At 33.2% G+C, this 18,385-nt stretch overlaps 3 protein-coding genes across 3 annotated transcripts; all 3 read right to left on the bottom strand.

Moving 5' to 3' along the window:
* Window positions 1-6,026: 6,026 nt before the first annotated feature.
* LOC123902226 (zeatin O-glucosyltransferase-like) lies at window positions 6,027-7,652 on the bottom strand. Its single transcript, XM_045951893.1, has one exon. The coding sequence runs from the start codon at window positions 7,650-7,652 to the stop codon at window positions 6,240-6,242; it is 1,413 nt and encodes a 470-aa protein (XP_045807849.1). The 3' UTR covers window positions 6,027-6,239.
* LOC123902228 (zeatin O-glucosyltransferase-like) lies at window positions 6,027-10,671 on the bottom strand. Its single transcript, XM_045951894.1, has 2 exons — window positions 10,598-10,671; window positions 6,027-10,299 (listed from the first exon to the last, which is right to left on the bottom strand). The coding sequence occupies exon 2, from the start codon at window positions 10,234-10,236 to the stop codon at window positions 9,406-9,408; it is 831 nt and encodes a 276-aa protein (XP_045807850.1). The 5' UTR covers window positions 10,237-10,299; window positions 10,598-10,671; the 3' UTR covers window positions 6,027-9,405.
* Window positions 10,672-12,768: 2,097 nt separating this feature from the next.
* LOC123902225 (transcription initiation factor IIB-2) lies at window positions 12,769-17,776 on the bottom strand. The gene is made up of 7 exons (XM_045951892.1): window positions 17,348-17,776; window positions 16,254-16,278; window positions 14,661-14,790; window positions 14,437-14,567; window positions 14,221-14,309; window positions 13,524-13,600; window positions 12,769-13,285 (listed from the first exon to the last, which is right to left on the bottom strand). Exons 1-7 carry the CDS (start codon window positions 17,698-17,700, stop codon window positions 13,152-13,154), a joined length of 939 nt encoding a protein of 312 aa, XP_045807848.1. The 5' UTR covers window positions 17,701-17,776; the 3' UTR covers window positions 12,769-13,151.
* Between the last annotated feature and the right edge of the window lie 609 nt (window positions 17,777-18,385).

Raw genomic sequence — 18,385 nt, 5'->3', positions numbered from 1 at the left:
GTTTGGATTGCTTTATTCATCACTCAACGAAGGAATGGAAGGAAACTTGAGCAAACGATGGTCTTAGTGTTCTTAGTTGTCATATTGATTTGTGAAGGTGTAGTATGAAAATATGTAAATTGAACAATCCAGCTGACTTCAACAGAGATCAATATCGTTTTTAGTTTGGATTGCTTTGACCCGGAATCACCCATGTGCATCAGTTTTCCTCTGCTTTAACTTAAATAAGTGGTTTTCACACATATTAGAGTTTTCTTATTTTATTTTGTGATTTTTTTACCTCAGTGCGTCCCGTCTTCGTGCGGTGTTTGTTTGATCCCGTCTTCGTGCGGTGTTCGTTTGCTTTCTTGTTTTTTACGGTGTTCGTTTGGTTCAGATTGACAGATCTACCTTGATCAACTACAGATTCAATCAATGACAAGGTTATCAACGATGAAGATCCGAAGACATGAATATTTCGATAACTTTTATTTTGTCACATTATTTGTAGGCCTGAGTATGTCATCTTATGCTATTAACTTGGATGTTGTGAGTTTGTTCGCAGATTCATCCTTTTCATTTTTAGCGTTATTGAATTTGTATTTGTATCGAAAGTGGTTTTCACACATATTAGAGTTTTCTTATTTTATTTTGTGGGTTTTTTTACCTCAGTGCGTCCCGTCTTCGTGCGGTGTTTGTTTGATCCCGTCTTCGTGCGGTGTTCGTTTGCTTTCTTGTTTTTTACGGTGTTCGTTTGGTTCAGATTGACAGATCTACCTTGATCAACTACACATTCAATCAATGACAAGGTTATCAACGATGAAGATCCGAAGACATGAATATTTCGATAACTTTTATTTTGTCACATTATTTGTAGGCCTGAGTATGTCATCTTATGCTATTAACTTGAATGTTGTGAGTTTGTTCGCAGATTCATCCTTTTCATTTTTAGCGTTATTGAATTTGTATTTGTATCGAATGTATCTATCTATTTGAATGAATGTTATGTTTTAGTAAAAAAAAAAAAAAGAAGACGACTTATAAAAGTTAATAATGGAAACACAACAGAAATGTATTTTCATGACTATTATTTCCTATGTACATTACATAATGAATAGACAAGAAAGAAGGAAAAATGTTATGTTAATTACTTCCTCCGGTACTACATATAAGAAACATTTTACTTTTTAGATTCATTATAAAATTTATGTATTTAGACTATATTATTGTTTAGATACATTAAGTATACAATGAATCTAAAAAGTCAAATATTTCTTATATATAGAATCGGAGGGAGTAAGTGTAACACCCGAGGCTGACGAGGGCGCAGGGAGTGGTCGTCGGTGCATGAGGCATGACAATGTGCGGCTCCTGGCAGCTTCTAGGAAAGAACCGAATTCACATCGGAATGAGAAAGATCCTGAGGCTATGCGGGTTTGAGACTGCATGGTGGAAGGAAGGCTGATAAGGATTGATGGATAGTACCTATACCAACAAGATGCATCTTCTTTTCGATACCTCATTCGATAAGAACTCCACAGTTAAGCGTGCTTGACTTGGACTAGTCTTTGGATGAGTGACCTTCTGGGAAGTTTTTTCGGAAAGCGTGCGAGTGAGTACAAAGCACGCTGAAAAGACTCGTGTTGGTTTGTGGGGTCAGTCGATCATCCTGAAAACAGTTTGGGATGTTACAGTAAGACAATAGACACTAATCTCTCTACATGCACAAATTATATCCTAATTTAGAATATTCATACTTAATAGCATGGTAATAACTTTCAACATTTTTTACTCTCCCTCAAAGTGATATGAATATGTCTTTATTCATAATAAGTTTTTTTTTTTGGAAACTATATTATCAACTATCAAATTGTCTTTTTTGAAAGAAAAAAATTGTGAGAACATATGCTTACTTGACTAGTGGTGGATATGCAGATTCAAAAGTGTTTGGCCAAGAAACATATTATGATTAACCAAATTTCAACCCGCAAAATTATAGTATTCTGAAATATATCTCACACTCCCTCAAATTTCAAATATAAGTTAAAATTGTTTGTAAAAAAAAAATATAAGTTAAACTTTACTTTTTATATATTTATTTAGTAATTAATGTATTTGGTCTATATTATAAACCATATACATTAATTATTCGATGAGTTTAAAAAATAAACTTTTACTTATATTTAAAATCAAATGTAGTATTATTTATGGTTTCTGCCCAATCAGCAAATGTGTAGGCTTGCCGTTTTTTAAGTTCCTTTCAGGTGTCTCAATATTATGAAAATAACTTTAAAGTGAGCAAGCAAGGTGTGTGCATAAAATGGCCTATCACACTCAACACTACAAAGGTGGTGCCTAGCCTTGTATGTGGCAACTAAATTATCCGACTAGCCGGCCATCGATAGCGTTCTCGATCTACCACTTCATATATTAACATTGGGATCCATCCGTGTTTCTACTGCTCTACACCACATTATTCATGTTTCCTTGAGCAAATGAAGAATTTAATTGCGTTGATTGAGGAAGATTCTTTTAAATCTTGCAAAGTTATTCCGAGAAAATACGTCAATTTTTCAATGTACTTCACATCAAATTTAGGTTCTAAGTCTTCTTTTCAAAAAGATTAAAATCTCAAATATATATTAAATATATACCTAGGCGCCCTCCCAAACAGACTCTATGACTTTGCTTGCAAATTTAGATGTGAGAGGAGAGAAGGATTTTAGAGAGTTTTAGATGGCTTGGATAAATATTTCAAATCCAATTCATGTTGTTATAATGCTCTCAACATTAAAAGTATATTATCATAGCCTTTTGGCTAAAATGAAAGAGTAAGAGAAGTGGTGCACGGTGCACCACTTGTCAATAACTCGATAATAAATACGAATTTTATAAAATTCACCGTTGGATTGAAAATTTATATTATATAGATCGTCTATATAAATTTTTAAAAAATTGAAAATCATTTGATATGTTATTGAGACTAATCAAGATTAACGGTTTATGAATTTTCATTGAATACCGTTACTCTTAGTTGGTTGGTCTCAATAACACATTAAAGAATTTTTGATTTTTTTTAAAATTTATATAGATGATCTATATAATATAAACTTTCAATTCAACGATAAATTTTATAAAATTCGTATTCGTTATAGCGTTATCGCGAGTGGTGTACTTGTGCACCATAGACGTCGCCATTATCATAAGCTTTCATTTATCAATCTATATATAAACTCTCTTATAGAAATGGTGAAAGATTTCTCTATTTTGCTCTACCATGAGCCTGTGATATCCTCCAAACTTTAAAACAAATCGATGATAAATATACCCCATTATTTCTTGGTACACCCCATACTTTATGAAATTTTCAAAATACCTTATCTAACATTTTATCTTTTCTCTACACCCCGCACTTTACGATACATAATTAATTACATTACATATTTATAGTACACATTATTTTATTGTATGCTAGAAATAATTTTCTGTACATTCTTTAGTACCTTAAAGCTTAGTTTCTGATATTTTATAGATAAAATTCATTTAAAATTTAAATTTGTTTTAATATAAATTAATATAAAATATAACATAATATTAAATTTTGTCTATAGGACACCACAAATATTTAGCTAAACTCTAAAGTACCGAAATGTTCATCATGTTTTTTATATACATTTTTTTAAATGACCATAGTAAGAAGATACGGGGTATATTTATCATGCCCCTTCCTTAAGATCTTGGAAAAAATTGTTGACAAAAAAAGACATTAAACAATACAATGGGTTTTGTTAGACTAATAAGTCTCGACCCACTTATTATAAATTGAGGAAGTGGCTTTTCGTACCTTCCTTTTTACTCATCAAACCACTTTTGTTTTACATTTTTTTTTTTTTAAAAAAACTCATCACGTTCGTCGCCATGCCATCTTCCGGAAAGCAAACAATTCATAGTTTTGAATCTTAAATTAATCTTAAAAAATGAGGTGATTCTTCGATACACATCTTATTTGAATATGTATTGGTACAATATTTTTTGATAGGTTTACAAATAATTTTTATTTATTTTTATACCTATTATAATTATTCACCTTGGAAGTAAACCGATACATATATTTAAATAAGATAAAATAATATGTAATAATACCGTTGTAACTACTGAATAATATGAAACTAAAGGTCCTCTAAGATATAAATAGGACATTGTGCTAAAGGAAAAATCATTCCTCGCTCTTGTAATCTATTCCACAATTTATTAGTATTGTTCTATGTTTTTTTTTATTGATCGATAAAATAACAATAGCCTTTGAAAATTTACACGAAGAAGTTGAAGTTCGAACTCGGTCAAGATAGCACAAAGAACTAGGTTGGGTTTAAGAAATTAACATCATAAATTTGGAGAAAGGATCCTCTCAATTTATTTTCTCTCAATTTCAGTTTCACTCAATTTCTACATCTCAACCATCGATCAACTTTAATCAATTTCTTTTAGATTTAAATATTATTTTATATGTACAATCCAATTGTCCAAATACCAATATTATTTCCGCAATTTTTTTTTGAAATTGAGAGGATCTTTTCTCATAAATTTGCAAAATCTAGATTTTTATCAAACCCCGGTCAAGACAATTCTAATACACTTAGCACAACAAGAACTAGTTTGTGTTTAAGAAATTAAGATCATAATTCATAAATTTGCAAAATCTAGATTTGTAGTAAACCTAACATATAGTATGTATTGGGTTCCATTAAAATCAAATAACATAGTTCTACAAAAAAAAAATCAAATAACATAGGCAGACAACTATTTTAATGATGTCTTGTCAATGAATGAATAAATCTTGCAATTAAGGATTAAAAAAGTTTGATTTAGATTGAATATTTTGAGGTTAGCAATCAAGTGAAGTCATATGATGACCAATTAGACTCGTATTTAACTTGAGAATTAATTCTAAGAGATAACTTAATTATAGTAATGTGTTCCAATCTAAAACATAAACAAAGACAAAGATAATATTTTGACAAAAACAAATAATAAGTTGATGTTAAAGTTGCCACAAAACAACAAAGTGAAACAAACATACAAATTATAATGACCTATGCATGTCATTATTGAATGCTGTGGATACATGTGTTATGGTCCCCCATCTGCATTTCTTTTAGAAAAGTTTGGCTTTATTTTGTACTCAAACACTAATGGGGTTAGGCACTTAGTTATGGTAGTTTGGTCCAATTTTTTGATAGGTGCTTTAAAAGTTGTTTTAAAAATTATACAAAAAGTAACATATGATTGGTTTGAGTGGGAATAAGATATGGGTACTTTAAGTATGATTAGGACTTTGATCTGATTATTAGGTTTGAGTGGTACAAGGTTTGGCACTTAGAGTATCATAAGGAAGACTTTATGTGTAACATTGATGAATACTTTGAACATATATCATAGTTATAGAAAAATGAAGTTAAATATAAGATTTTTTTGCGTGAAATTAACTCGGTTGGTAGGGGTTATCACATTTTATATGTAGAACTGAGGTTTGAACTTTGAACCTTAAACACTTCACTAATTTACGTTAAGACAAAATTCTAACCACTAGACTACTTGATAAACAATAAAGACATTGGTCATAAAAATAGCTTGTAGGCCTACTAGGCCGACCTATTTAAGCAAATATGAATAATATTTTTATTATTTAAGCAAATATATGAATATTTAAGCAAGTTAATTTTGCACGAGCCATAGAAGTCCTCAATAATTGATACTTTTGTTTTAAAATATACAGATTAAAAATTAATGTTTCTATAATCAAAACATCCTAAAAGAATTTGGCATACATATTTACCCAGATACTTCCGTCAGGTGATGCCTACAGACACTAAACGATCTGCATATTTGGCGGCCAAACCTGTTATAATTTATTTTTTTGTGTTACGACCTGTTATAAATTTACTTCATCTACTATGAAAATTTTCCTGCAATCTTGCACCATGGTAAGACCATCATGAACCATACTAACTAGTTATTTATTAACAAGTTTTGATAGAGTAACAAGCTGCACCGCTAACTATTTTTGAATGATAAAATCAATCATCTTAAAAACAACATTTATATCCTTAGAAATCTTTGCATAAATGGAAAAACAGCACACATACTTTTGCCACTAAAATCATCAATAATCCTCCTCCTTAAAAGATTAAAAAGGAAACTAGCATAACAACAAATTTACTAACATTTGCCCATCCAAAAGAATAAAAACATCGCGGCAACTATCTAGTGATATGGGCGATGAAAGAATCCATTTCAATACGAGAGACTCCACCTTCTTCCTTAGAAATACGAATAGCATTTTTAAGGTTCGTTGCTCTCTCTCGCATCTCATCACCTTCCTTTGTTTCCATCAAAGTTCTAACAGCATTCTCGATATCTGAAACAGCTACTAACTCATTTCTTTTAGCCCATTCCTTCACAACCAAACCAATCTTCAACACTTGTGTTATAAGAACACAGTTTCTTGGCTGGTCAGAATGCATAGGCCAAGCTGCTATTGGCACCCCCATTGAAATGCTCTCTAAGGTAGAGTTCCATCCACAATGACTCATAAACCCACCTGTTGAAGGATGGCTTAGAATTTCCAATTGGGGTGCCCAATCCCTTACAACTAACCCCATACCTTCAACTCTCTCATCAAACCCTTTTGGAAGTACATGTCTTTTCACTCCATTTTCATCAAAGATGTCTCCTTTATCAGCATCTCTTAACACCCAGATGAATTTTTTCTTGCTTTTTTCCAACCCAATAGCAATCTGTTCAACTTCTTTTTCTGTCAAAGTTGTTGTTGTTCCAAACGATACATAAATAACTGATTTTGCCTCTTGTTTATCAAGCCATTCAATGCATGAGTGCTTATCCTTTGAACCATTCTTCTCAATGGTTAAAGGGTGGAAAGGCCCAAGTGCCCAATGCTTCTTACTGCTAATGGTTTTCTCTATCAACTCCAAGTAAGGACTTTCAATAGCTCTGCTTGTATTGAAGATAGTCCCATCATTGAGTTCATAGAATTCATCTTGTGTAGTAATGAAATCAATGAATTCAGTTGTGAAGCATCCTTCCAAAGAAGGAGTATCTATGATATGTGAGCTTTCTATTGGAATAAATTTTCCCACTTTCTCCCATATGTGGAAGAAATATGTAAAAGCACAAGTGCTCATAAATAAGTAATTCTCAACATTTGCTATTTTTGTAGCATCTTGTACAACAGATGCCATTAGACTGTCATGGATCACAATGACCCTTTTGAAAACAGATGAGAGTGATTGCATGAGTTCCGCGACAGGCTGACGAAGATGTGTCGACGCCTCAAAAGAAGGAACCAAATGAGAAGGGAATTTGGTTTCTGAATTTGGAGTAGGAGGTGGTGAAACAAAGGAAGGAACTTTGAAGTTATGGAAATGAATGTTTGAAATGGAGTTTGGATCACAACCTTGAACTCGATCGGTTGCTTGACGGTTGTGTGTGGAAGTGCCAACATAATGGACAGGTATGTTGTGTGATAAGATGAGGCGTGAGAGGTGTAGAAGCTGGTTTAGATGGCCTTGTGCTGGGAAAGGTACTGCAACCACCACTACTTGGTTTTGATTGCTGCTATGGCTTTTTGAGTTGCTTTGGTCATTGGAAGCCATTGATGAACTTTTGTCGCTAGAATCTAATATTTAACTTTGAAGCTGGATAAGTTAAGTAACTATATATGAGTGTTGTGGAGGATAATATTTATAGAAAAATTATCATTGATTGTAACGTATAATAGATAACATTGATTGTAACGTATAATAGATATGTCTAGTGTTTGTCAATTAAAAAAAAAAAGATATGTATGGTGAATTGGTGATGATAGACTTTCTTTTCTTTTTTTGACACTTTCTTTTCTTATAATAATATAAGAGTTAAATATTTTTTAATCTCTTTAAATATACTAAGTTACATTTTATTGGGTGAGTGGTTAATTCTCACATCAACTATAAATAAGATGAATATTTGATATATAAGAGAGATGCCTCGTATACCTAACACCTTAAGATTTTGAATGGAGATGTGGTGTCTTCCTCTTTTGTGGTCCTAGAGCATTGTTCCCACGGGTTCGATGCCCAATTTTGGGGTGGATCCTAGTATTGGATTAACTATACCTAGCCATATACAAAACCTTAAGGAAGAAACTGGTGATAAAGTTTTTGTTCTTAAATCATCACTAACACCATTTGATTTCAAAAATGCTATCCAAATTTCAACGAAAATTGTCTTTGACTGTGTCATTTGCAATAACGGTTAATAAAAGTCATGGTCACTGCTTAAACATATTGGTGTATATCTTTCCACATTAGTGCTGACATTGGATGCATGAAATACGGATTCATGATATCATTTTGATGGCCTTTGTTTGAGATATTGGTGTATATCTTTCAACACAGGAAAAGATTAGAAATCTTTGAGAAAATAATGCGAAGACACTGAGGAATTGCAAAATTGGAGATTTGTGAAGGTAAAACTGTGCACTAATAATGGTTGAGCCCCTTGAATTCGCGACTGACACAATATGAAAAGAGAAACTCAAGCTACATTGTTACAAAAAATGAGCACAGGAAGTAGAAAATAGGCATAGGAATTGATTAAGCAAGCTCAAAATTTAGGCACATAGTGACATAGAGAGAAAATTTTATTACACACAAATCCGTTAGATACAATTAAATTATCTCATAGTGATATACTATAAGGACTAGAATCAACTTAACTAATTGCATTTACAAAGTGAAACGAATCCTAACTAAAACGAGACCAAACTGTTATGACAGTTCACCTAAAGAACTTGAGGAGCACAAAAGCGGACACAAATAAGGAGGGACACAAATAGATAGGACTCTTGAGAAGAGTTTATAAAGAGGAGATAATGCTCACCTTACAAATCGGTTTTGTAAGGATGAGTTAGGCCTTGATATTCGTGACAACACAAATAATAGCAAATTTTTTGCCACTAAAATCATCAATAATCCTCCTCCTTAAAAGATTAAACAGGAAACTAACATAACAAATGATTTACGAACATTTTGGTAGAAACCAATGAGTCTAGCAACCGCAAAGTGGAACACCACCAAGAAAACGGATAGAAATATATTAATAGGGTGTTTTATTGATAATAAACGTAAATAGTAGTAGAGGGTTACTCTAACTACTCCCATAGCAAAGCTCCGACACAACTCTGAGAGGAATCCTACTCTGACCGACCTTAATAGAAAACTATTCTCATTCCTTACTTCTCAAACCCTAAATCATATTCTTAAATACTACTTAAAACCACCTATTGTGTCCTACCACATTTGCCTATCCAAAAAATAAAAACATCGCAGCAACTATCTAGTGATATGCGCGATGAAAGAATCCATTTCAATACGAGAAACTCCACCTTCTTCCATCGAAATACGAATAGCATTCAATGCATGAATGCCTACCCTTTGAATCTTTCTTCTCAATGGTTAAAGGGTTGAAAGGCCCTATTGCCCAATGCTTCTTACTGCTAATGATTTTCTCTATCAACTCCAAGTAAGGACTTTCAATTGCTCTGCTTGTATTGTAGAAGGTCCCATCACTGAATTCATAGAATTCAACTTGTGCAGTAATGAAATCAATGAATTCAGTTGTGAAGCATCCTTCCAAAGAAGGAGTATCTATGATATGTGAGCTTTCTATTGGAATAAATTTTCCCACTTTCTCCCATATGTGGAAGAAATATGTAAAAGCACAAGTGCTCATAAATAAGTAATTCTCAACATTTGCTATTTTTGTAGCATCTTGTACGACTGATGCCATTAAGCCGTCATGGATCACAATGACCCTTTTGAAAACAGATGAGAGTGATTGCATGAGTTCAGCTACAGGCTGACGAAGATGTGTAGAGGCCACGAAAGAAGGAACCAAATGAGAAGGGAATTTGATTTCTGAATTTGGAGTAGGAGGATGTGAAACAAAGGGAGGAACTTTGAAGTTATGGAAATGAATGTTTGAAATGGAGTTTGGATCCCAACCATGAACTCGAATGGTGGCTTGACGGTTGTGTGTGGAAGTGCCAACATAATGGACAGGTATGTTGTTTGATAAGATGAGGTGTAGAAGCTGGTTCAGATGGCCTTGTGCTGGGAAAGGTACTACAACCATCGCCACTTGGTTTTGTTGGTTACTGCTATGGTTTCTTGAGTTGTTTTGGTCAATGGAAGTCATTGATGAACTTTTGTGGCTAGAATTAAAATCCAATGTTCAATTTTGAAGTTTGATAAGTAACTACTCCCTCCGGTCCTTATTATAAGGAACACTTTGGGAAAAAAATTTGGTCCTTTTTATAAGAAACTTTGACCAATTTTCAAATGTTCTAAATGTTCAATTTCACTTATGCTCTTATTTATTATGAAAGAGAATTTAAAAATAAGTAAGTTGATTGAATAAATAGTAATTAAATAAGGGTAAACATGGAATAAATTTAAATTTATAAGAGTATTAAATAAAAATAACTATGTTAAATGTGTTTCCTTGGTCTGTGTGATTTTTTCAAAGTGTTCCTTATAAAAAAGGACCGGAGGGAGTATTTATCAACAAAACTAGTAATTGATATATTGCTGAAAAAAATGAAGTAGTGGTGGTCGGAGAAGTTGTCAACATAGATTTGTTGAGGTGAGTTTCTTCCTTGACGTCGTAGAATCTATCGTTACCACCATCAATTTGCGGTGGTTGAGGTGAGTCCCACGACCACGAATTATTATCGCTCCATTCCTCCTCTTCGTGATAGTATTGCACTCTTCCCCGTGGTCGCCGCCGCCGACGGTTACGGCGATCCCGTTCCTCTCGAATGAGCTCGCGAATCTGCTCCACCGTGACTGGTGGTCGTGATTGTTGTTCTAACACCATCTGACGAAGCTGCTCAACTGCAACTTCAGCCTTGCTCATCCTCTGTTCTAACGCATCAACACGTTTCTCTATTCGATGATTGGATTTTGGATTGTAACCGAGGCTCTCGATACCAATTGATAGGAAGCGTGGTGGGCCCATAACCCACAGGTCCCTGGATTATGTCAACATAACATAAATAAATTGTCGGAAGACTGGCTTCAAGATCCTATGCGTCCCACCCAAAGATCCTATGTTCTTGGCATGTACAGCACATCCGAGATGTGTTATAAGAACACAAAAATTAAACATCTCTTTTCCTGGTAGACTCCAAAATGGCGAAGTATCGCGTGTGATACGTACTCGATACTGATACTCATCCGATACTTCCCGATACAGAAAAGTATCGTCAATTAATGTTACAGTATGATGTTACCTCTTAACTATTGAATGTTACAGTATGATGTTACCAATGTTACAGTATGATGTTACCATTATTATGTTAGTTTTTCTCCTTGTCGGGACTTGAACCCTAAATCTCCAACTCCTAAACACTTAGCTCAACTAGTTTAACCAGTTGAGCTACTCATCCCACCCCCTTTTTGGGTAGTACTTAACTTAAGATATGTAATTGTCACTTGTTTAGCCAATTTGAGTAATTTGAATGTTAATTTTTTATCATTATCGATTTTAGTTATGTTTATATATTGTGGATTTATATATATTCAATTTCAAATTTAATTTTTAAATAATGTATCCCAACCGTATCGGGAATTTTGAAAAAAATTCCATATCGCCATCATATCGTATCTGTATCATGTCACGTATTGGGACTTCATGTTGAGATCCACATATTTTATTCATTATTATAGTTTTGAATTTTAAAATGAATATTAAATAATTGAATTCACCAAATATCACATTATTGCATTTATATTTTCAAATAACATTGGTAATAGTATGTGCATGAATGAAGAGGATAAAAGATAGCACAAATCGTACAGTTTTTTAGATATTTTATGGATCCTTTTTTATAATAGCCAAGCATCTGTCAATGTTGGAAGTAATATTGTAGATATTATTTTGAGTAAATTGCAATCTCAATTGAAAGAAGTTTGAATTATATTCTCCGCTTTTATATTAAAATATACACTTTAATTCATTTTAAAGTAAATATTTTTATAATAACAATTAACTTTAAGCCACTATTATGTCACAAAAAAAAACTTTAAATCATCATTTAACAAATTAATTTTTCTTTTCTTTTTTTTAAATTTTATTATTTTAGAATAAAAAGTTCAATTTAAAATGGTTTTTGTTTTTTTTTTTTTAAAAAGACTATATTTAGACAAAAATGTATTTTATTTTGGACAAGTTCATAGTTTAGAACATTTAACATTATATATGCTAATGATGTGAGTAAAAATAAAGAGAAACAATTTTCATAACAAAAGCATTAACAAAAGCATTGTCAGATATTATTTCTGAATTTTAAAAAAAGAAAAATGCTAAAAAAGAATACTTGTTAGAGATCAAATATCGAATAATAGTAATAATGTCATGAAAGTTGTGTAGTCAATCACTTTAAATATATAAAAAAAAATGTTATATTTTTCAAGACAACTTTATTTTTTTTCCCCTAACAAGTGTCCTTGGCATACCCATAAAAAAATTATATATTAATTTTAGAAATATGAATTTGTACCTTAAAAACACGTGTTCAGTGTATATAGGTATTGGTAATCTGATATTGAGTTAAGTTGGGCAGTGTGATGAAGCCTAAATCTGACGAAGCCCAAGAACCCTACATCAACCAGAGAAACAAAACAATCTTTTGACAATGCCATCAGAAAGATTATCTTTCAAAAACAATTGAACAAACATATGCAATCAAACAGTTCCAACCAAAATAGATTTTGATGCTAGTCAGGTCCACTATGTATATTTTGTAATCTGCAACATATAGGCAAAAACAGCAAAAGAGATATCAATTCATGCAGGTGAGTTCACCGGCATTAACTCTTCTATGCTGCCACAAAGTTAGAATCCATGCATTATATGGAGCCCCACTCCTAATGTGTACTCTAATTGGGAGGTTTTTACAATAAACTCCAAAAAAAGGTGTGATTGATGGTAAGGAATGACAGGGAAAACCACAAAAGAATCCAGGAAGGGCAATTTAATTTTTAATGAACAGTTTGGTGAATCCGAAACAGTTTTCTCTAATGACAAATTAGGATGTTCTTCTCTATAATTCAAGGGCTAGAAAGATTCTTCAAATCCTCCTCCTTTGCATACCAAGTTGGTATTATTTTTGAAACATGGGGATAAAGATCCTTGTAGGAGTTCCTAATAGTTCCTTCTGCGACTCCTGTGGCAATTGATATATCTGCATTACGACAACAAGTCAGATACAGGTATGAAAGAAATAGCATAGAAATGTTAGCAGCATTGACGTATCCATAGGAATTTGGCTTCAGATACTCATTCTAAATTTAAAAAATTTCCAGCAGAACCAATGACATTGATTGATGAGACAATTTTCTTAAAAAAAAAAAAGTAATGGATGTCTTCATTGCCTTCAAATATTAAATCTCAATTACCCACCCACTAAAGAGTGCGCATACCTTTGAGAGGTTTTTTATCATCAGAAAGCTGAGTTATGATGTATATAATTGCAGCAGCAATCGATATAGGACTCCTCCTGGCAGATTAAAGAAATTTTTAGTATTGATCATCAGAATCAGAAGATAATAACCGTATTTCTGAAGCTTATGAAACCTATAACAAGTTGGAGCAGTTTCATACATGCAGAGTACAATGTAATTATTTTATTAGACAAATTCAAACGTTGACACAAAATACATATTATAACTTCTCAAACGACTTTTATACCCTCCTCGGAGTGTTCCATTCATACACACACGTTATTTTGGGCACTCCTGAGTGTTCCTACCCTAACACGTAGACCACTCATTCTTCATACCACAGTTTCCACTTCTCAACCAGATGCAACACACCTACGTGTAATCTCACTATTCACTATGTTGTCAAAGGAAAACATGGAAGCATAAATAGCTAAGCAGCACAATCTAGATAACATATAAATCCAAAATCTTAAACTAATAATATACATCCCTGTTTCATTCTATCACTATTAATAACCACTCCAGTGTTAATTTCCCCATAAATATATCCTCTTCGAAATTAAATATTATTCACGTTTTTAGCTTTAACTATAAACATATTTACATTAGTATCAAAATATAGCGAATATGACAAACCATCCTTCAGAAGTAAAAATCTATTTCAACCATAATATACCTTATATCAAATTCTTCTGCTTTCTTCACAGCTTCCTGAGCAGCTTTAACAGCTTGATGGTTCATATTAAGATTGGAACAGAATCGCCTCTGAAGTTTGAGATGAATATATGGTTAGGAACATCAAACAAATCAAGTCAAGTTTTAGATGAGATATCAACACTAAAACACAACTTAAAAAAGAAAAATATGCTACAAATCAACAAAGGAAACTCACCATAAAGTCCCCTGCATGTATTGTGCCCATCTCCACAGACTGACCCTTCTCCAAACCAAGTTGTTTCACTATGTACTCTTTTGCTCGGCCAATTTCCTTCTTTGTGGCCCCATTGGCAACGGAGCAGATTTCTATTTGAAATCCATAGGTTCAGGGAAGCTTATTTACATAGAGAAAGAATAAACTGGGAAGCGTCCAGATGTTAAAAGAATCATAGGATGTACCCTTTACAGTTCGCGGTTTGTCTTCTTGTCGGCAAGCGATGTAGAGACAAGCAGCCAACAAAGCATCTTGATTTCTTCCTCTACTAGACTTTTGGTCTTCAACCCTCTTATATATCTCATTTGCTCGATCCTTCAAATCAACCATAAAAGCACCATAAGAATACAGACAATGCTCATTTTACGGAAACATTAGTAAGGTTCCCTGTGCATTCGCACAAGTCACTTATGTGTTTATGCATTACTGAAGTATCCCTATTTCTAAAATTAATATTACTTACTAAGAATCACATAACTATAATGCCAACATATGCCTTAAGGTTTCCATACAAGAAAGAGAACAAAGAAATATGCATTTCTAGCTTCCAATGAGAACATATTGTACACAGAAACTATTATTATGTAACAAATGATTTTGTATTTAAAATAACCATATCACTCATAAATTAAGGTATTGGTCCCAAATGGCAGAAAAACACTGGGAGGATTATCAAAAAACAACTCAAATAAGTGGAAAAAAGGAACCAATCATGTGTTGAAACCTGTAATATTTCATTTTACCAAGTAGTTAATCTTTAGCAATCTAAGCAGTTTATGTATAGTATCAGAGTTAGCATGTCCGTTCAGGGTTTTTCATAGTTATCAATAAGTTGCTAAAAGCATGCCTCATCCAAACAATAAATGCATGTCAAAAGCGCTGGCAGGATTAGCTCCAATGAAGAGGCAGTGCCTCAACCTGTAAGAGGTGACCACCATCTGATACCTTAGCTAAGAACATTGACTAGACTACATATTAATTAATGTCTTTAGGGGATTTCAGAGGTCAAATCATACAATCCACATCAAGAGTAGCAGTAGTGTTCTTATCGAACAACAATGTCACCAATAGCAAGTAATTCAGCAAAAATCTACACAAAACAAAAAGTTGGATAACAAAAATTCAACCAACATTTCAAAGAACTTTGCATTCATGATTGGACTTCCAAGCTTTAAGAGAATGGCAATTATCATAAATATGCAGGCAGACAAAACTAGTTTTGTAATCAAACCATGACACTAAAATGAGAAATGTGAATCAATGTCTTCTTAAACAGTGCAGTAAGTTATGATTCTACAATAATAGCCTTCAAAAAAGTTAGAGACTCGGAACATATTGCAAAGTGCATTCATTGTGCATGGACTTCTCCAACCACCAGACAAATTTGGCTCATTATTTATTTGAATATAATGCAATTTCAGCAAGTAAATTTAAGCCAATGGTATTTATCATATGTATGCGGGCAGACAAGACTCGTTCTGTAAATGTGAATCAATGACTTTATTAAACAGTACGGTTAGTTATGATTCTACCGTAATAGCCTTAAAAAATTTACAGATTCACAACTTATGACAAAGTAGGTTCGTTGTGCATGGATTTCTCCAACCACCAGACAAATTTGGTATGTTATATAAGGCAATTTCAGTAAGTAAACAATTGAGGTTAATTACAATTAACAATAAGCACATAAAGTGAAGTAAAAACATTCCATTTCATGAAACTTGTCCTGTAATAACAGTGAAGAGAGAAAATCTGTCCTGAATGAGAATATGTCATACCTTGATGGTTGCAACAAGTGCCAACCTGAAAAATTATTAACAACATCAGCTAATTTCCCAATCATCTCATTCAACAAAAAGAATAAACAAATAATCAATTCTCATAAGTTTTTTAATGCAAGTCAAATTTTTCAAAGTTTTGCTACAATCATCTCATAAGAAGTCACATTAGTCCTAAAATTGTTCCAAAGAAACTAACATTATCCAAAATTTTCAATTTCATAATCATTTTGGAATTTGTTTACATGTAGGTAACCAGAATGTATAATCTTCAATTTCAAGACTAAACAGCTTGTCACATAACACAAACACAATATTTCTTTAAATAAGAGATGTGAATGATCCTGGCAAAACAAAGTTTTAGAACACACAGCGAGGGTTGCTCTTCACTGTCAACATTGACGCAACCCCTTCTTTTTTGTTGAAGCTGTGGAATTTTAGATAAAAAAAGGAGGCAAGAAAATAATAAAAACTTTGAATATTATTGATAATGACTTAATACTAAAGGCTTGTTTGGATTGGCTTATTTGAGCTTATTGATAATGACTTAATACTAAAGGCTTGACAAAGACTGGCATAAATTTTGTGAGATCGTTTGAGAGAACTTATGAAAACAGCTTATGACACTTTTCATAAATTTTTTCCAGCTTATTTTCTAAAGTTTTCCAATATAGCTCATAGCATATATAAAAACAATTTTTCTTTATTTTAACTTTTACTATAAAATTAGCTTATGTAAGCTTATGAATAAGCGCTTATCATGATAATAAGCGTTTGTGCTATAAGCTGTAAATTGTTTATCCACAGACGCCCTAACTTGATATCAAGCCCTAATTATAACTACGCATAGCTCAATCTTAAATCAACAACAAATCACAACAATAACAACAACAATAAGTAATATATATAGATTAGATAATATATGATATACTCTCAGATTATAAATTGATGAAATTAAGATACTCTAATATAAACAAAGATACTGTGAGATACTCTAATATAAACAAAGATACTGTGAGATACTCTAATTAAACACGAACAAAAACAAATATTGAAAGAAGAAGAAAAAAAATAGTGAAGAAACCCTAACGGACCTTTCAGCCATAGTAGCGATGGTTTTGAAAGCAAGGATGAGTCCACGATCAGGGTTAGAGCCACGATTCTGCCAACGTCCGAGAGAAGAAGAGAGGAACTCGCCGGAAGATCCGTTAGGTTTGGCGATGACGGTGGAGAGACCGCCGTCGGTTAAGAGAGGATTAGATGGACCACCGACACGAACGGGATCGTTATCGTTGGACTCGTTTGCGAAGGTACGCCACTCGGAAGTCTCATCGATGGAGTGAGATTCGAGGACGAGTCCGCACTCGGAGCAGACTGTGTCGCCTGCTGAGTGATCGAAAACGACTTCAGTCTCTCTCTTGCAGTCGCTGCAAAACGCGTCCGACATTTTCGTCTGAGAGAGAGGATTTTGCGTCTGACTTCAGTGACTTGTTTAAGACTGATTTTTGTTGATCTACTAGAGTCGTGACATCTCTTATTACATCATTAAAATATACGGATTTTTTTTTTTAGTACAAGTATACGGATTTTTTTTTTTCATATTGAAGAGGGGCGTAAGCCAAAAAAAAATTACACGAAAAAACTCGGCGACTAAAGAAACTCTCATTACATCGGATAAATTCATTTGGGTTGGTCTAGTAGTGTTGACTTGGATTCTTGGAGTATGCTCCTCTTTAGGTCTTAGGTTTGATTCATGCTAGTGTCAATTTCGGTGGCCTAGTCCATATAGAGGGAAAAAAACTCTGGCATTAAATAGACCCCTGCAAGTGGGCGGTGAGATTGGTCCCCTTAAATTAGTCGGTCCTAGGGCCGGATACCAAGTTCTATAAAAAAAAAGATAAACATAAATGCTCAATTCAACTAGACGGTTTTCATAATAACTAATTCCTATTGAAGCACAACTTAATGCAGCCAATACACCAACAACTTTATTAGCTTCACGGTAAACATGAATCATACGAACATTCCAATCTTCCAACAATAAATCTCTAATTCTTCTAATAATCAATTTCCTACCCTCAACACTCCCAACCTCTTCACCTTTTAAACAACGAACCACCACTAATGAATTC

This window comes from Trifolium pratense, linkage group LG1 (genome assembly GCF_020283565.1).
Source record: "Trifolium pratense cultivar HEN17-A07 linkage group LG1, ARS_RC_1.1, whole genome shotgun sequence".
NCBI lineage: Eukaryota > Viridiplantae > Streptophyta > Magnoliopsida > Fabales > Fabaceae > Trifolium > Trifolium pratense.
The sequence above is the reverse complement of the archived record's forward strand: the minus strand, read 5'-3'. Positions and strand labels throughout refer to the sequence as shown.